The sequence below is a fragment of the Myxocyprinus asiaticus genome, chromosome 3 (assembly GCF_019703515.2).
Source record: "Myxocyprinus asiaticus isolate MX2 ecotype Aquarium Trade chromosome 3, UBuf_Myxa_2, whole genome shotgun sequence".
In the NCBI taxonomy this organism is placed as follows: Eukaryota; Metazoa; Chordata; class Actinopteri; order Cypriniformes; family Catostomidae; genus Myxocyprinus; species Myxocyprinus asiaticus.
The window spans coordinates 29,836,998-29,857,818 of NC_059346.1; the positions used below are offsets into that span (position 1 = coordinate 29,836,998).

General features: G+C 41.6%; 1 protein-coding gene across 1 annotated transcript in view; it reads left to right on the plus strand.

The window, feature by feature from the left end:
- Nucleotides 1–16,878: 16,878 nt before the first annotated feature.
- The window catches only part of LOC127419089 (laminin subunit gamma-3-like), a 149,324-nt gene continuing 145,381 nt past the window's right edge, over nucleotides 16,879–20,821 (plus strand). The window contains exon 1 of the mRNA XM_051660190.1: nucleotides 16,879–17,748. Within this exon, the coding sequence (XP_051516150.1) occupies nucleotides 17,370–17,748 (379 nt within the window). The 5' untranslated portion in view covers nucleotides 16,879–17,369. The remainder of the gene's footprint in view (nucleotides 17,749–20,821) is intronic.

Here is a 20,821-nt window from a genome sequence, read left to right on the forward strand (position 1 = left end):
AACCATCAGCTCTGTTTGCCACATACAGGTGAAATGGTATAGTATAGTCAGGATTACAGAGGACAGGTGCCCTTTGTAGTTCTTTCTTTATAGACTCAAATGCTAGCAATGCATCTGTATTCCATTTTAGTGGAGTACTTACATTTTGCAGTCCTGCTTGTTTCATGATTTCTCTCAGTGGAGCTGTTTTTACTGCTTATTCCTCTATCCAATCTGAAGCCAGTCATTCCTAGGAAAGTCATCATCTGTCCTACTGTTTGTGGCAATTGTGTTTTACTTATGCCTTCTAATTGATTTGGTGCTATAGCTTTTGTGCCATATGAAATCAATCGTACTAAATATTCAGTCTGCGGCTGACAATACTGTAGTTTTGTTTTGGATGCCTTGTGATCTCCTTGAGCTAATTTAATAAGTACTTTAATATAATCTTTATGACATTGTTCCGATGATGTGGAACAAATCATCAAATCATCTACATACTGCAGCAGAGTACTGTCTATCATTAGGTCTTCTAAATCAGCCTTGAGAACCTGATTAAATATATGTGGTGAGTGTTTAAATCCCTGCGGCATTCTGGTATAGGTATACTGTTTACCAGCATATGTGAATGCAAACAAGTGTCTATTTTCATCTGCCACGGAACACTGAAAAAAGCAAAGCATAAATCAATCACAGTAAAGTATTTGGCATCAGGAGGGACATCTGTCAGCAGCGTGTGCAGGTTTGGAACATCAGCTGGCCAATCCTCTACCATATCATTGATTGCTCGTAAGTCATGAACGTGGCGCCATTTAGATTTGTTTGCTTTGATCACAGGCAAAATTGGAGTATTACAGTAACTGTTTGTTTCCATTAATACTCCTGCTTTCACCAGTCCTTCAATAGTGTCTTTTATGCCTGTTTCAGCCTCAGGCCGCAAAGGGTACTGCAATTTTCTTGGCAGGCGTGCACCTGACTTAAGTTGTATTCTTATTGGGCTGGCTGAATTTACCAGTCCTACATCTGTGTCATGCTGAGACAATAACTCAGATGGTACCTGACACTCCACTTCCTTTAACAGTTCAGCATCAATAGTCTCTACCAATTTGGGTGTTGTTATCATCTGCGTTTGTATTTTTTTTTATTAATGACTACTTCCTGAGGAGTACCCATCAATATAGTCTCACACAAAATTTTGATGTAATTTTTGTCAGTAGCTTCTCTTTTGCTTTCCAATTTCTCCCTACATATAAGGACACATGTGGAGCATTAAACCAATTTTTTACAAATTCACTCTCAGTTATATTCAAAGCTGCTCCTTCTTTACCTATTATGATATATTGCGAGGTCATTTCAATCTTTTGTCTTTCAGTTCCTTCCTGCCATTTCTTTTCTATTTTTGCATCTTGCTCAGGATCATATATCATCGTACAGTGAAATTCTGATTTTGGCAACTGTGCTTCAGGAATCTGTGCTTCAATAAACTTTTCCTATTTATTAATTGTCTGTCTCACATCCTTTTCTATCTGTCCTATCCAGTACACATCTGCTCTTGGCTCGGAAATCATCATTTGAGTTCTTATTCCTTGTAAGTCTATATACACTCCCTCTGGAGAACACCAAATTTGAAGCCCCAATTTACATAATGCATCTCTCCCTAACAAATTAACAGGAGTCTGATTTGATACCAGGATAGGTATAGTTGTACTCTTATTTTTAGTTTGTTGACTGTAACGGCAGTCGATAAGAAGGACATGGGAGGTAAGCTGCTCCACTCAAAGGTAAGGATTTTAATGACCACACTTCAGCGCTCACAGCTTCACACACTATTCTCTTCAGTTCCACAATAATACATTCTTAGCTTCACAATAATAAGTTCTTAGTTCACAATAATCTCTTCAGCTTCACAACAATCACTTTCTGGACCCAGGCTCTCTCTCCCTGGTCTTCTGGCAGTGTGGCTCTTTTATGCCGCTCTCACCGTGTTCACTGTAATTAGAGACAGGTGTTAGACATAATTTAGCTCAGGTGCAAGCACCCTTACCACTTTCTCTCTCTCTGGATGGACGCTTGACCACGCCCCCGCTGCTTTATTGACATACTGGAGCGGTCATAGGAATTAATTGCATTTTTCCCGAGAATCCTACTGACAAAGGGAGATGTGAGGCATAATTTGAATTTACACACGTATAAACCGCTCCTGTGTCTACTAGCATGGGTGTGGTTTTTCCCTCTGTTTCAACCAGCAGCATAGGTTCTTGATCAGCATTGGTTGTTAAAACTGGAAGCTGACTCTCCCCTGTAGGATTCTCTGGGCATCCCTAATATCCTTGATGTGGTCCTCCCCAAGGGTTTACTGGGCCTTTAGGTGGACCTCGAAAGGGCTGCTGCCAGCTCCCCCCCACTTCCATCCCCAGGTGTTTGTTGCCATGGATTTAAGGGGCACTTACTCTTGTTATGTCCAGGCTGTCCACATTCCCAGCACACTCCCAGAGGAAAGTTTTTAGGCCTGCCTCTTCCTGTCTGTCCCCCTTGTGTTGGTTTTCTTTTCCATCCCATTGTCCCCGGCTGTTGAGCATAGACATTGACGATGGGTGCAGGGATCTGGTGTGTATCTGTAGGGATTGCTGTAGGTGGATTTAGCTGGATAGTTGGTGATGGAGCATTTACAGGAGCCATTACTGTCATTTGCTCTGATTCTTCTTTGTTTACTGTAGCTTGAATCTTTTTCTTATGCTTATGTGTTAGTTCTTCAAGTTGTAACTGAGTCAGTTTTCTCTGTAGCTCTTTCTCTTGGTTCTTGAGCTTCTGTTCATTTTTTCTGTATTGCTTCACTGCATGAGTCACATGGTTGCAAAACTCCTTGTGTGTTTTGGAGGTTAAGCCGACCATGTCCTCCAGCTTGCTCTTTACAGCTTGTGGCATGGCATCTATCACAGCATTTCTAAGCAATGTAGCCATTAATGGGTCTCCTTCTGGATTCACTTCATTTTCTTGCTTCCATCTTTTCAGTTGTCTCTGGACATATGTGATTTGGTTTTCTGTCTCCCCCAGCTGTTCCCCCTTTAATGCCTTAGGGTCCACTCTGGCTGGATACTCAGCACGCATTGCCTGCCACACTGCTGGACGGTATGCATCAAAAACAGTTTTATCCATGTAATAAGATTCCACAGCTCTGTCCAGATCAGATGCTTGAAGGATTTCTTCCATCTTTGCTCCTCCTACAATTTTTGCCAGGAGTGATTTAATGTCCCCCACAGCTAAAAGTCTGCCCATTGTTTGTTCTTCAAACTCTCTAATCCACTTCCAAGCCCCCTCGTGGATATCTGGAAGGCGAGAGATCAGCCCCTCAAGGTCCTGTGTAGCCCAAGGCACATACTGTCCCTGCCTACATTTAATTAAATGGAGAGTTGCTGTGCCAATGGTCTAAGCCTTCCTCTTTCTCTTCCCTGTGCCCACCTTCCTTCATTAAATGATAACTCCTCTTCACTTTCTCTCTCCCTACTTTCCAATAGTCTACTTCTATTTCTCACCAACTTATCTGTGTCTTGTATTAATTTTTCTGTTTCTCTAACTTTCCTATTTATTTGTGCTTCTATTATTTGCGCTTCTGCTTCAATTTCCTCTTCCTCTCTTCTCACTTGCCCTAACGGTACTTCTTCAAATACTGTTTCTCTTTCATATTGTGCTTTCATTTTTTCTAACACTGTCTGTGCCTGTTCATAACAATCTAAAGCCAAGTTTCTCTCACTTTTTCTATCCTGTTTCTTCTTTGGTCTCACTCCTGTTTGTCAATCTTTTTCCAACTCCCCATGACCCTCCATCTGCATTTCTCCTAAAACTTCTACAGTTCCCTTGAGTATTGGGAACTGACCTTCTGAGGGCACATATGGAGGTGGTTTAACAAGGACTTCTCCTTTTTTACTTATCTCTTTTTCTGCATCCTTCAGTATTTTCAGTCTTATATTTTTCAGAGAATTTTCTCCTTCCTTTTTGAACAGTGCTAGCACTTCTCTCTCTTTTTCCCTTTTTGTTTCTCTCTTTTTTTTTTTTTTTACTCTTATCTTTAGTTTTATAATTTTTTATCAACGTTTCCATTTTCTCGCACAATGCTACATCAAATGTCCCTTCCTTTGGCCATTTTGTCATAAAATCTTTTGTTCTTTTTTGCCATTTGCTTGAGAGCTTATCTATAAATTCTCTACACAATGTATATTTTAATCCTAATATGTCCACAGGAGTGGCTGCCATGATTTTTCTTATAATACAACAAACCCTATCTTTAGGAAAAATGTATCAATTTTTGTAACATTTTTTATTTGTTCCAATAATATGATCTTCCAAAAGAAATTAAATTATTTTCTTTTATTTATAAACCAATTGTTCATATTTTATTTTATTTTATTTTATTTTTTTCTTCTATAACATGCACTTTAATAATTATTATGCCACATACATGTACACATTTCCTATATATTGTCAATTTACTTTTAGGATCACTCTGCATCCAAATAGTGCCAAATCACAATAACCCCTGCTTTTTATTAGATAAGCTGAGTCTTTATTTCTTCCACTGTTATTTTTACTTGGCATATGAACAATGAAAAATTATTTTATCACCATTCATTTAGATTAATCATTGAATTTAAAGAATAAATGTATCTTTTACTATATTAATTTAGTTCCTACTACAATAATGTGCAAAGCCAATATCTTGAAACAATTTTTTAAATTTGTTTCACCTTCATTCTTCAATACACAATGTTCATACAAGTCCCTTTATTATTTATTTATTTTGCTTTCTCATTCCTTTGAGATTTTATCAATCAATTATTTATACAGTGGATTTCTAGATTTTAGTATTTCCACTGGAGTGTTTGCCATAATTATACCTTATGTAATATAACAACACTTATCTTAAATACAACCTTTGTTTAAAATCCAATTACTTATTTGACTTTAGTTTAATGATATATATATTGGACTCAAAGCTTTATTGTTTGTCCAGATAATGTGATTTCCCAAATGGAATTCAATCTCTTTATAGTTTTTATAATTTTAATATTCTTCTTTGTCACTGTGATATGAACTTTAACTCTAAGCACTATTAAACACTTTTATGTATAAATTATCTGTATGAAGTCAAGTAAATTTCTATGCTACAGTTTAGGAGTTATGATCTGGCACATGTCCAACAACAGCTGCTCTTTCTAAGTTTAGTTAATTTTACTTCAGGCTTCCTTCATGGCATGAAAAGAACAGCCCAAGACTAAATTTAGTCAGCCAGCTAAGAGTTAACTTTTTGCTTTCATGCACATTTTGTTTTACAGCAGTGTTGTCTCACCATTTTTATTCTTTTTCCTATTGTTAGTTTATAGTGTATTATATTTACTATTCCATATATATATATATATATATATATATATATATATATATATATATATATATATATATATATATATATATATATATTATCATTGGTTTTAACTCAATAATTTTTAAGTGCCCTCTTTGCCTTTAATCATCAAATCTCTTCTGCCTCATATATTGCTGGAAGGTTGAAAATAGGCCTAAATAGATTTTCTTTGCTGTACATTGCATATATACTCCTCATTAGTTATGCAGCAAAGGCTGAGTCTCACAAATTCTACAATTTGAAAAATGGACAAACAACCTACAAAGCCAATATCTCTTTTTTTGTTTTCTCTGTGTTAACAAGGGAAATTCCTTTCCAAATTTTCACAAGAGACAGGCTTTCATTCCCAACATTCATTCAACATATAAAAGACAAACCTTCTTTATTAGACAGCATTTACTCCATTCACCGTATCCCTTTAATTTTAATTTTATTTTTAGTGCTCATATTACATTCAAATTGACACTTGTCCCCTTATATATAGGGCTCATATAACATACATTCTGTGTTCCTTTTATTTTAAGGACGCATCATACATTCCAGTCCCTCTACCGGGCTCATACTTGTACTCAGTCATACACTTCCATACGCAATTGTACTTCAGTCACACTTCACACACTTTTAAACACAGACACAAACACTCTCACAGACACAGAAACTTTCACACTTTTTACAAACACAAGGCCTTTATAAACACAGAGCTCTCAAAAAATACTATAATTCTAAAACGCAACTATTCTACCACCTTTCTCAGGTGACCTACAGGATTTTCTGCCTACCCGGTCAAAAACCTGTGAATCATGCCTACCCGGCTTCTATAAACTTTATCTGCTTTCATTTACTGCTATCCATCTAGGCCCTCTTAACAGTAAAAACAGATAATTGCAGGATTTGCCTACCCGGTCAAAAACCTGTGATTTTGCCTACCCGGTTTCTTTTTAAACTTTATCTGCTTTCATTTACTGTTATCCATCTAACAGTTAAAAATAATAATAATAAAAAAAAAAAAAACAGATCATTGCAAGCAGTTATTTCTTCTGGAATAAAAACCTTTTTATTCTTTTGCTCTTTAATTTTGGAGAAGCTTTTCGAGTGTCCTTCCCACCACGGGCAAACTCTGGCAAGCAACACAAATTAATTATAAGCAAAAATGCTTACCTTAGGTGGCCACCTATTTGTGTCGCCTGTCAAGCCAGCCCGCGGTCTTCCACTCTTTGCTCCTTTCCTATCATGTCGGGGTCAACAAATTGTTGTGGCTTCTGCCATCTTTGTGAAGAATCAATTTCAAAGTCTTGGGGTTTTGATGCCAGAAGATAGACTTTATTATCAGAGATAGCAAAGCCGAGTCAGTCTGCAGAGTAACTCCAGTAAATGGGTTCCTTCCCACTTATATATGATCTACCAAGGCATGGCCAATACATTCCATACATGTCATCAATATCCATCATCCTATTCTTTGACTCCAGTCCATTTATTTTAAGAAGTGGACAGGAGCCACCTGTGGAGGAACTTCACCATATATTTTCTCAGCAGTCATGAGAACAGTTTGCCCTATGTGAGCACATTCCATTCCTATACAAGCTGCTTCATACACACACACACACACACACACACACACACACACTAAAATTCATGCTTAACCATCAGAAATAATTGTAGAGTAAAATAGCTAGATTTACATTGATTATACTTGATTAATTTATATTCAACTTGATTAAAATAGTCAACAGCTCCTACTGGGCCACTCCAAAAGGTAGATTTCCTTTTTTTAAGCCATTTTGTAGTGGAGTTACTTCACTGTCCTGCTGCATCACCCAACTTCTACTGAGCTTCAGCTGGTGCACAGCCACCCTGTAGGATATCTTGAAAAACTTGGGAATTCATTTTTCCCTTGATGATGGCAAGTGGACCAGGCCCCTAAGCAGCAAAACAACCCCTAAATCTTGATGATCCCTCTATTGTACTTCACCGTTGGCTATAGTATTTTCATATTGGTATACAGAGCCCAGACAATTCAACCTTAGTTTCATCAGTCCACAAAACATTATCCAAGTAGAATTGTGGAGTGTGAAGGTGGTCTTTGGCAAAGTTCAGGTACACAGCAATGTTTTTGTTGGAAAGCAGCATTTTCCTTTGTGGTGTCCTGACATGGACACCATACATTTTTAATGTTTTCCGTATAGTAGACTCATGAACAGAGATGTTAACCAGTTCCCATGATTCAAGTCTTTTTTTTTTTTACTTCATTGAGCATTCTGCAGTGTGCTCTTTGAGTCATCTTGGCTGGACGGCCACTTCTAGGGAGAGTAGCCATAGTACTATATCATCTCCATTTATAGACAGTTCATCTAACTGTGGACAGATGAATATCTAAGCTCTTTGAGATAACTTTGTAACCCTTTCAAGCTTTAAAAAAGCAAGAATTCTTTATTAGAAGTCTTCTGAGATCTCTTTTTTTCAGTGTATGTCCATGTCTGCAGGAGCTTCTTGTGAAAAGCAAACTTAAAATGTCTGAGTACTTTTTATAAGTCAAACTAGCTCTAACCCACACCTCCAATCTCGTTTTATTAATTGGATGCCAGGTTTGCCAACTCATGTCAACTCATAATCACTAATTAGCTTTTGTTGACATCATTAGCCTAGGGGTTCACATACTTTTTCCAACATACACTGTGAATGTCTGAATGATGTATTTAATATGTACAGGAACAATAAAATAATTCGTCCTGGTTACTTTCGTAACCTCCGTTCCCTGATGGAGGGAACGAGATGTTGTGTCGATGTAGTGACACTAGAGGTCGCCCTTGGGAGCCCCAGACACCTCTGATCTTTGAGAAAAGGCCAATGGGAATTGGCGAGTGGAATTTGCATGCCACTCCCCCGGACATACGGGTATAAAAGGAGCTGGCTTGCAACCACTCATTCAGGTTTTATGCTGAGGAGCCGAGACAAGGTCCCGGTCATTTCAGCAGTTAGTTCAGTGTTGTGGCAGGAGGGACACAATGTCTCGTTCCCTCCATCAGGGAACGGAGTTTACGAAAGTAACCAGGACATTCCCTATTTGTCACTCACTCGATGTTGTGTCGATGTAGTGACACTAGGGGTCCCTATATGAAATGCCACAACTAGCTGAACTGTGTTACGTGGACTGGCAGTGCGAGATGGGCAGAATACTGTGTGCCTCATAGCCAGCACACCTGGCCGTCACGTAACCTCCCCCAATGCTCCTACGAGCGAGTATGGTCCCGTGCACCTCGGAGACAAGTCGACTGCCCAAAAAATGGGGACAGGCTACCCCAGTGTGGCCTCTTCTCCTCTTTTTTTCTCCCCAAAAAAGAGTGGAAATTGATCATAAGTGTCTGCGTCGGGGGGGTGTCACTCCCAATGGGAAGACACCGCAGAGACCACAGCCTGCCCGAAGGGGAGGTAATGTGTGGAAATACGTCACATGGTCTTAGCGAGTTTTTTCGGAGAAGTCTTTGTGGTAGGTCCTACCCAGAGGGGAAGGAGCTCTACAAACACGGCGACCGGTGGCAGAGGGGACTCTGCCCAAAGAAGATGCGGGTTTACAAATGGGGAAACCGTCTTGCGGAAGATACATCACACGGGGTTACAGACAGGTAACCAGTGCATGTGGAGCACCTACCCCAGTATAGGCCGTACTAGCACACGTACTGGGCCGGCATCGAGTTTCTCCGTGAACTCGCTTGCCACAGGGCTAAGGAGGAAGGACATCCAGGGTCCACGTTCTCGTGAACACGGCTGGGGGGTAAAAGCGCATGTCTCCCCCTCCAGGAGGGGAAAGGCGTTATATGCAAGCGGTACACCCGGCCAGTTGTCCCACCAACTTATCTGTTCGTACCTGACAACACATGGGACGAACCGGCTCAACCTGGAGATTGAGGAACCTCGCAAAGGTATTGGGGGTTGCCGATGTCTATCGATGTCTGCCAAAGAGGCGCCATTGGTTGGGGCCCAGGAGGCCACCACACTCCTGGTGGAGTGTGCCCGAAGCCCCAAGGGGGGGCGGCACATACTGGGCATGGTTTGCCAAAGTGATGGCGTCAACGACCCAGTGGGTGATCCTCTGTTTGGAAACAGCGCTCCCATTCCGCTGTCCTCCAAAGCAGACAAAGAGCTGCTCAGAGCCTCTAAAGCTCTGCATGCGATCCAAGTAGATGCGCAAAGCACGCACCGGACACAGCAATGAAAAGGCTGGGTCTGCCTCCTCCTGGGGCAGCTTCGCTTGCAGGTTCACCACCTCATGAGAAACTTGGGCATATAGCTTGGTCGGGGCCTCAGGACCACATGAGAGTATTCTAGACCGAACTCCAGGCATGTGTTGCTGACAGAGAACGCCTGCAGTTCCCCTACCCCCTTGATGGATGTGAGCTCAGTCAGGAGGGCAGTCTTCAAGAGACTGCCTTTAGCTCAACTGACTCCAGGGCTCAAACGGGGCTCCCCACAGGACCACAAAGAGATCCCATGAGGGAATGAGATTCAACCACCTCGCGCCTCTAATGAACCCGATGATCAGGTCGTGTTTCCCTAAATACTTACCGTCAACTGCATTGTGGTGCACTGCCATAGCAGCCACGTACACCCTCAAGGTGGGGGGTACAGCTGCCCCACCAGCCTCTCCTGCAGGAAGGAAAGGACCAACCCGACTGCGCATCTCTGGGGGTCTTTGTGTTGGGAAGAACACCACTTAGTGAACAGACACCACTGCAAGGCATATAGGCACCTTGTAGAGGGAGCCCTAGCCTAAGTGATCGTGTCTACCACCACGGGTGGTAGGCCACTTAGGTCTTCCGCGTCCCGTCCAAGGGCCAGATATGAACATTCCAGAGGTCTGATCACGGGTGCCAGATGGTGCCCCGTCCCTGAGAGAGGAGAACCCTCCTCAGGGGAATTAGCCAGGGAGGGGCTGTCGCGAGGAGCATGAGGTCCAAGACCCAAGTCTGGGTGGGCCAGTAGGGATGAACTGCTCGTCGTCCTCCCTGACCTTGCACAGGGTCTGTGCAAATAAGCTCAATGGGGGGAACGCATACTAGCATATATATATACACAGTACTATACAAAAGTTTTAGACATAGTGAGGATGTCTTCAAAAATAATTACATAAATATTTTTCATTTATCACTTAATGTCATACAAAGTCCAGTAAACATAAAAAAAAGCTAAATCAATATTCAGTGTGACCACCTTTGCCTTTAAAACAGCACCAGTACACCTGGACACAGTTTTTCTTGGTTGTTGGCAGATAGGATGTTCCAAACTTCTTGGAGAATTCACCACAGTTCTTCTATCTATTTAGGTATTTCTCTCAATTGCTTCTGTCTCTTTATGTAATCTCAGACTGACACAATGTTCAGTGGGGGCTTTGTGGGGGCCATGACATCTGTTGCAGGTGTCTCCCAGTTCTTCTATTCTAATCTTTTCTATTTGCAAAAGTAATGTTTGGGAGTCTAACATTTATATTTCTTATTGACACACTAAAGCTGAAGATATAAATAACCATCTTAAGACAAATGCTTTTGTGAAATATCTTATGTGCCTAAGACTTTTGCACAGTATTGTATATATATATATATATATATATATATATATATATATATATATATATATATATATATATATATATATACTAATGCCATTTATCACTTCATTAAAATGTATGGTGAAGAAAAATTGCTGAACTCATGCCAAATTCACACTTGAATTATAACCCACTCAGCTATTGCATTCCACTGTAAAATGCTTTATATTAGACATATCTTTGCATATCCTCAAATTATGCAGAATTTTGCATTGTTTTTCAATCTATAAATGAAGAAATCATGCCACAAAGAAATTGAATCACTATCCAATCACTGGCCTGCCAATGAAAAGTAATGTCATGAGTGTATTGCATTTAACTTAGTTCCTCTGTAATGATTGCGTTTCAGTGTGACACACACAGGCAGGAAAAAATCTGTTTAGGTATTTAACAGGGCAAAAACAAAAAAAATCTGATTTTTACAAGCCTGATCAAAACCACATTCTTAGGTGGTTTGGAATCCGATTAAAATCAGATTTTTCTTTATGCGTCTCAGTCTGAACTGTCAGATCAGATTTGTAAGTGTTTTTTTTGTTTTTCGTTGTGCGCAACGGGTTGTTACAACAGGTGTTTTGATGAGAAGACGAAAGTTTGAAAGTTTGAACTACATTCCAAATGGCATAAATGATGCCTTCACAGGGCACTTCGAAGGATAACAGTAATGATGGCCACGCTGTAGGATCATTAAAAGAGTATTTTCAATAACAAAACGACTTATAAAGTGAGTTCAGAATGACTGTTTTATTACACCTTTCAGCCCTCCAACAGTGAAAGGTAAAAGGAATAGCGATGATCACTTCTGAATGGAATGAACCCATATTTCATGTATATTTTACAGTGTAGCCAAAGCAGTGCAAACCTCTTTTGAAATAATACAGATATTAGCTTTACTCACCCAAAGAGGTGCGCTAAGGAGCAGTAATACACCGGCTGCGAGCCACCACAACACCATTAGTTATTGAATGTCTCACACGAGTACAGAATGCTTTTGCATTTTGAGCGCTTTAATACCGGACGGTCTTCCTCCTCAAAAGTCTCGCTGTCCAACCCTTTAATGCTTCAAAACGGGATGTTTTGCTATCCGCTAAAATACAGGATAACAGGATAAAATACAGGACGTCCTGCTAAAATGGGACAGTTGTAAACCCTAGCATCAGTAAACATATGACACCTCTCCCAATTTTAAGCCATTGTCTGTGACAAATGTGTTCATATTTGGATACTGCCCTCATGAAAAACATCCATTGCAAAACACTCACTAATGGGGAGCATACACAAATTTGCATCGTTACTATGACAACTACTGTGGATGTGCTAGCAAATGCGACTGCAGTCTGAACAGAAAAAAAATCATCTCAGTTACTGTCGTAACCTCCGTTCCCTAATGGAGGGATCGAGACGTTGTGTCGATGTATTGACACTAGGGGTCGCTTTTGAGAGCCCCGATCACCTCAGATCTTTGAGAAAAGGCCAATGAGAATTGGCGAGTGGAATTTGCATGTCACTTCCCCGGACATATGGGTATAAAAGGGAGCTGGAATGCAGGATTCATTCAGGTTTTGTGCTGAGGAGCCGAGACACGGTCCTGGCCATTTCAGCGGCTAGTACAGCGCTGTGGCAAGAGGGACACAATGTCTCGTTCCCTCCATCAGAGAATGGAGGTTACGACAGTAACTAAGATGTTCCCCTTCTGTCACTCACTCGACGTTGTGTCGATGTAGTGACACTAGGGTTCCCTATGGAAAAACGCCACAACAGCTGAACCGTGTTACGTGAACTGCCGATGCAGGTGCAAGCAAGCTTCTGCGTGCATAATAGCAGGTGCATCAGACTGCACGTAACTTCCCCCAACGCCCCAAAAGATGTCATGTAGTTCCCCACATCCCTGAGGGGGGGAAGCAACGTAACTAGCATGGGAGCAGGCTGCGCCAGCCGTGGCCTTTTCTCTCTATGTTTTCTCTCCACAGAGTATTAGATTCAGCTGGGGCCATCTAACGCTATCATACGCTTCGAGGAAGGTGTTCTTTCCTTTCCTATTCTTTCAGGGGGAAAAGACCCCGCGGAGACCACATCTTGCCCAAAAGGGGAGGTTGACATGTGGCAATATGACACATGGGCTCAGCAGCCGCACATGGAAGAAGCACGGTGGTAGGTCCCACCATGAAAAAAGGGGGGGGGGACTCTACAAACACAGCGACTGGGGGCAGAGAGAGCTCTGCCCAAGGGAGACGCGGGTCCGCCGACAGGGAGACCGTACCGCGGAATATACATCACAGGGGTTACCGGAGTAATCAGCACCTGTGGAGCACCTATCCCAGCACCTATACCTAGACCCCGTAGTGGGGCTGGCTGCGAACTCCGCCGAGTTTGCAAACCATAGGGCTAGGGAGGAAGGACATCCAGGGTCCACGACTTCGTGAACTCGACTGGGGGTAAAAGCACACGTTTTCACCTCAGGGGAGGGGAAAGGTGCTATACGCAAGTGATACACCCGGCCAGCTGTTCCGTATTACCAAACTCTACCTGTTCATACCTGAAAGAACACGGGATGAAACCGGCTCAACCCAGAGATTGTAAAATCTTGCGAAAGTATTGGGTGTTGCCCAGCCCGCTGCTCTGCAGATGTCTGCTAGAGAGGTGCCATTGGCCAGTGCCCACGAGGACGCCACACTCCTTGTAGAGTGTGCTCAAACCCGCAAGGGGGCAGGCACGGCCTGGGTCTGGTAGGCCAATGCAATGGCTTCCATGATCCAGTGGGCAAGCCTCTGTTTGGAGACGGTGTTCCCTTTCCGCTGTCCACCAAAGCAGACAAAGAGCTGCTCAGAGCATCTAAAGCTCTGCGTGCGATCCAAGTAGGTGCGCAAAGCACGCACCGGACACAGCAAGGGCTGGGTCTGCCTCCTCCCGGGGCAGCGCTTGCAGGTTCACCACATGATCCCTAAAGGGGGTCGTGGGAACCTTGGGCACATAGCCCGGTCGGGGTCTCAGGATCACATGAGAATCTGCTGGACCGAACTCCAGGCAAGTGTCACTGACAGAGAACGCTTGCAGGTCCCCCACCCTCTTGATGAAGGTGAGCGCAATCAGGAGGGCCGTCTTTAAGGAGAGGGCTTTCAGCTCGACTGACTCTAGCGGCTCAAATGGGGCTCTCAGAAGGCCCAGGAGGACCATGATGAGATCCCATGAGGGGAAGAGGCATGGCCTGGGAGGATTAAGCCTCTGGGTGCCTTTGAGGAACCTGATGATCAGGTCGTGCTGTCCAAGGGACTTACCGTCGACTGCGTCGTGGTGAGCCGCTATAGCGGCTACATAAACCTTCTAGATGGAGGGGGACAGCCGCCCCTCCAGCCTCTCCTGCAGAAATGAGAGCACTGACCCGACTGCGCATCTCTGGGGGTCTTCAGCTTGGGAAGAACACCGATTTGTGAATAAGCACCACTTTAGGGCATAAAGCTGCCTGGTAGTGGGAGCTCTGGCTTGAGTGATCATGTCTATGACTGCTGGTGGTAGACCGCTTAGACCTTCCGCGTCCCGTCCAGGGGCCAGACATGGAGATTCCAGAGGTCTGAGTGCGGATTCCTGAGGGTGCCCTGTCCCTGAGAAAGAAGGTCCTTCCTCAGGGGAATCCGCCAGGGAGGTGCTGTCGCGAGGAGCATGAGGTCCGAGAACCAAGTCTGAGTGGGCCAGTATGGGGCCACGAGTGTGACTTGTTCCTCATCTTCCCTGACCTTGTACAGGGTCTGTATATATGCTACTGTCCCTGTGTTGTTGGACCAGACCAACACATGCAGACCAACAACGCTCCTCGACGTGGTGTTGCCTGCTCCCCTCCGCCACGAGGCCCCACCCCCAGGTACGTCAGATGCGATCGTCCCCTTAGTGCCCCTTGCTCGGAGCTTGGACGCTTGGCTAATGCAACCCGTCCGGTGTCTGCCCAGGACCATCCGACTCGGCTACACGAAGACTCATCCTGCTCGTGGGCCCCGAAAGAGACGTCAAGCTGGCCATGAGGCGGGCTGGTCTCATTTCGGAACCGGACAGGAGCAAACGAGCATGCTGGGGAACGGAAGCTCCGCGGGGAATTACCCGGCGAGACCGTGCCCATTGAACTCCCCAAATCGCCTCCAGCACCAGCCAGGCTGGCCTCACACCCGTGGGTAGAAGGCACAGCGCAGGGGGCGGCTAGAGTAGCTTTCCCTCGGAAGAAGGAAAGCTGCGACCGCAACGTTGCCATGGTCATATCCTCGCAATGAGAACATGAACCATCCACAAATGCTGCCTCAGTGTGATCACTGCCCAGACATGTGAGGCAGTGCCCGTGGCCGTCGTAGACGGAGAGATAACGACCGCATCCAGGAATCACACAAAGACGGAAAGGCATCTTTAAAAAGACGCGTCAACGTCAATGTGTGTGCTCTAATAGAGAAAATATACTCTTTAGCAGGAATATACACTATTTTTAGCGCTGTCGAAGTGCCCAGGGGCGAAATCTGCACTCGTCATGCAGAAGGAGAGAAAGCCGCTGGAAATGCACCGTATATCCAACAGCATACGCTTCTTAAGAGGTGAATGGAACAGCAGTAGTATTCAGCTTGCTGATAGTACAACCGCTCGGCTCTGAAGAAAAAACTGAATGAATCCTGCATTCCAGCTCCCTTTCATATCCGTATGTCTGGGGGAGTGGCATGCAAATTCCACTCACCAATTATCATTGGCCTTTTCTCAAAGATCTGAGGTGATCGGGGCTCTCAAGAGTGACCCCTAGTGTCACTACACCGACACAATGTCGAGTGAGTGACAGAAGGGGTACTGATCTGTTCACACATAACTTCCAGTTTGAACAGTCAGTCTAAAAAATCGGATTTGAGAAAAAAACAGAATTTTCTTCAATATAAAAGATACCAAATCAATCACATTGTCTTTACATAGTGCAAAGACAATGTGAGGGGTCCCCCTCATCATTTTCGCAGATGAGACAGCGATCGTTCTCACCAGTCGTTTCATAGTTCCCTTTGGGGTGGCCATTGCGAGCCCCCCTTTCACCCTGAAGCCCAGTATGGCAGCACTCTCTGAAGTTACGCCACTGTGGTTAAAGGTGATGTAACCAAAAAATATCCTACTCCCTGAAAGATATTAATGAAATAAGTGTCGTGAGATATATCTCACCAGTCTATGTGACAGCTCAGAACTCTGCAAACAGCATACAAATATGCATCCTCGGCTGCGGTATCTGATGCTTTCTGCCTGTAAATAATTGTTCGCGTTCTCATAGTATCGTAGTTTCAGCTAATTATTGAGGCATAATGCCTTCCTTGCTCATAACAGATGTCAGTTGAGGGTGCTATTTTGTTGCTATTGTTTTTGAAAACCGCTCCTGCTCGATGTTGGTATCAATAAAGCTAATTTATTATCTATGGATTGCAGGAAATTCTAGAATTACCAAAATCGCTTACAGCACCTTTAACTGTATGTATTGAAGTACAAAGAAGATTTTTGTAGTTAGGTTGGTATATTAACATTATACTATTTAATGATTATACAGTATGTGTGTAGTTGTGAACTGTAAAATACAGGCACCAAAATGTCCGAAATGTCTGAAACATTGTTACTGTCTTTTTTACAGTAAAGTTCTGACAACCACAACTGCCAGTTATTTTTACCATAATTTTTGTAGTATTTTTTTTTATTATTTTTTTTAATGTTCTAATGTTGGTTCATGTGTCCCTTACAGAGGGTGCCTCACTTCCAAACTCTCTTCTCTTTACACTTTTTCTTCCTTTCTCTTCTGTAGCCCCTCCCTCTTTTTATGTAATTACCGATGGGCCCCTACTCTCCACCACCCCTCTCTGCTCCCTCTGCTCCCTCTGCCTTTGGATGCATGGGAGAGAGGACAAGAGTTTGTGTCCCAGGATTTTTAGAGTGGAAACACGTTTCTCAGAATGCACTGAGAAAAAATCCTACGCATTGGAAGATGGAGGAATATTGCAGTTTCTTTCACCTTTCCTGCTTAATTAAATGTATGTGTGCATGCATAACTCTGAGATAATTCAGCTGGTGTATTGCATTGAACTTACTGTTGGGGATTTAGCTGCATGCAAACTCAGTGGTCTACTCCTTTTTCAAAGTTTGTTTAGAATTGTGTCTGCATTACACAAAATACTTGTGTATCTATCTGCATGTGTTTTTTTGTTCTGTCAAGGGATCTATATCACAAACTTTCTTATGCTTGCCTTTGAAATTAAACACTGAACCACTGAACTTCCTTGAAGTGTTTTACTTTGGCATGTGGCTCTGATTTGGCTGTTTGACTAGACTTGCTTTGTGTGCTCGGTTCTTTTGAAGTTTGTGTCTGTTATAAGGCCATTGTGCAGAAGGATGGAGTCCTGTCCACTTTATTCTGCACTCTTTCTTTTCCTTGTGCTTTTCACCACCTTTTCCTCTGTTCTGACTGGAATGAACTCTTGTTATGATGAGGAAGGTATCTCAAGCCGCTGTTTGCCTAAATTTGAAAATGCGGCCTTCAACCAGTCAATCATAGTTTCAAATGTATGCGGCATCCCAGCTGAGGACTATTGCATGCAGACGGGGTCTACACGCTCGTGTCACTACTGTGACGCCTTGGACTTAGAATTGAACCACAATGCGACTTACCTGACAGACTTCCACACAGATGAAGAGCCAACCTGGTGGCAGAGCCAGTCCATGTTCTATGGAGTTCAGTATCCAAATTCAGTCAACCTCACACTGCATCTTGGTAAGACAACCAACTTGGGCTTGAAATACTTTAATATTGAAAAAACATGAGTGAAAAAGACCCCCCCAGTTTCCATGCTGGTTTGGCTGGTTTATGCTGGTTTGGTGCTGGCCTAGCTGGTGGACGAGCATAGCCATGTTGTTCAAGTATTGCTGGTTAAGCTCATCAAAAAGTCTTGTTAGGACAATAGCAGACCAGCATAATGTGTTGTGGACCAGCATTCAAATCTCATGATCTCATGTGTATTCTTAGGTTTTCTTACAAAAAGTGTGGTTCTAGCAAACATGCAGTTGCTTATGTTTGCATAGGCACTGAAATGAACAAAACTGATGTATTGACAAAAATTTCATCTAAAATTTATTAAATTCATGTATGAATGACTTCAGAGACATACAAATGTTAACAAATCTTTATTGAATTAATCATTTTGTTTAATTGTATTTATAATCAGTGAGATTAATTAAATGTTTAATCCCATCACATGTATTTAATGCAGTTAAGGCATTTACCTAATTACCTAAGTAATCATTACTTAATCATTATTTTTTTTTTTTTTACTGTGGGATAAAATAGGAATCTTCAGAGTATGCTGCGGCTAGGGTTGCCAACTTTTCCCCACGCGGGTGAATGAGCCTATGTTAAAATAGGGAAAAGATAAGTCTTTTACTTAGCAAATGACAATACATCTATCCTCTAAAGAGCATTTTAAAAAGTACATTATGAGCAGTCACCAGGTATGCAGTCTTCAATGGAAAACAACTGCTTCTAGAAATGACTCTGTCTGCAGTACAAGCCATGAAGCTTGTCTTTAAAATTTCACTGATGCATCATTCACATAACCATTAGTTGCTCAATGAAAGACCTTTGATTGCCTGACCAGACATGTGTACAAAGAAAAGTGGATATTTTCATCATTTCTGTCAGATTCCTAACCCTAACCTACCCCTTCCGAAATTATATTTTGATAAGAATGTTGTTGAACCCCAAACTCTAAGCCTTAATCCTAACTCTAAAATCCAATTGGTTGATAGGAATGTTGTTCCAGGATCAACAAGAATGTTGATTCAGGAACATATCTACTCCAGAAATGTATATTCTCAGGATCAGCTGGAGCCCCCTGTTCTTCACAGGGTTCTTTATCTTTTAATGTAATGACTGAAGACAGTTGTCACCTCAGCTGAGCCCTGTATTTCTCTAATCACAACTGTCAAATTAATGAGTCAGTTAAGCCAGTTGATACAGTTCATAGTCATTAAATAAAGGTTAATACTGTCAGTAAGTGAAATTTAAAATTTATATTATGAATTATTAACCAAATGACAGATGCTCAGAATCATGCCTCAGTTAACTATATATCCATGAGCAGAATTGTATATTTCATTTAGTTTTCCCTACTGAAAAGACCAGCATTGTTGGTCATCAGCTTATGTTGTGTTTTGGGTGCTGGTTCCCAGTGATGGGCAGTAGCTTCACTACAAATATCAAAGCTATTAGCTTAACTACATTTCTGAGTAGCGAGACAGTAGCTTTGCTAGTTTTTAAATCAATTAGCTTTTCAGTAGCAAAGCTATATTTTTGAAAAGGTAGCGGCGTAGCGTTGACAAAAGCTACACCGCTATATCATGCCTTGTATCCAGTGTTTACTAAAGCCAGTTTTGAATCAGAACTAAAGATGTACGATCACAAATGAATTGCTCATTTGAGTCGGTTCTTTACAATGAATTGGTAACACACAGGATTGGGGAGTAATGGGATACATGTAATGGGATTACGTATTTAAAATACAAAATGTAAGTAACTGTATTCCACTACAGTTACAATTTAAATCATTGGTAATTAGAATACAGTTACATTCAAAAAGTATTTTGATTACTGAAGAGATTACTTTGCATTTTATTGTCATTTGTTTAATTTAATATTTAGTCCTTTCAGATGGAGAACATTTATTCATATAAATGATGAGATCCAAAGTGCATTTGAACAGCGGTGAAACACTTTCTTATGATGTGTTACATTCAAACAAGCAGACAGAGAAGTAAGTTTGAAGTAAGTTTGGAGCACAAGAAATAAAAATAAACCTTGTGTAAATTGTCAGCTGTATGCTAAGCTAAAATGCCATTTCTAGCCATTTTACATGCACATGTTACCAAGCATGATCATATTTTTTATCAAGAAAATTCACGTTGGATCATAATTTCTTTTTTCTAGAAAGATCTTGATATTGTTTTCCTGTAAAAATATCTAAAAATCCTTAAAACAAGATTAATTTGATTTATCTTGTTTTAGAAACAACACTGGGTAAGATATTTAGGTTTTTCAGAGAATGTATTTTTAACATGTATTTTGTCTCAATGTACTGGCAGAGTTTTTATAGTCAAAACAAGTGAAAAAATCTACCAGTGCTGAAAAAGTAATCCAAAATATTTAGAATATGTTACTGACCTTGAGTAATCTAACGAAATATGTTACAAAGCCATTTTACAGCATGTATTCTGTAATCTGTAGTGGAATACATTTCAAAAGTAACCCTCCCGACACTGGTAATAGGTGATAGGAAAGCAGTCTGAATCGGTTCGTGATTCAATCTAAATTACTTAAAAAGCTTGCGCTCGCGTTAGGGATGGGCAATACCACTTATTTTCTAGTCGATCCGATAGCAATATTTTCAAGTCCAATATCATCGATACCAGTACTGATACTTCTGTTAAACTGATTTTTGTGTGTGTGTGATTTCTTGGGATAAAATGGGTAATTTAAAATAATATTTTTAGTCATAATTCAAATCATTATTTAATTATTTAATTATTTATTTATTTATTTATTTTTTACTGTTTAGTGAGCCTAAACAGAAAATTACTCGACTTCCGTTTTGTTTACCCTTACAAAAATTAACCATGGTTTCACTACAGTAACTATAGTTTAACCATGGTATTTAGTTAAACTATAGTTACCACACAATTAACCATGGTTACTTCTACAATATTACTTTCAGCCAAAAAAGTAATAATAATAATAATAATAATTTAAATCATGTATTTACGTTTAGCAGGGAAATAAATTTACAGTGCAAATT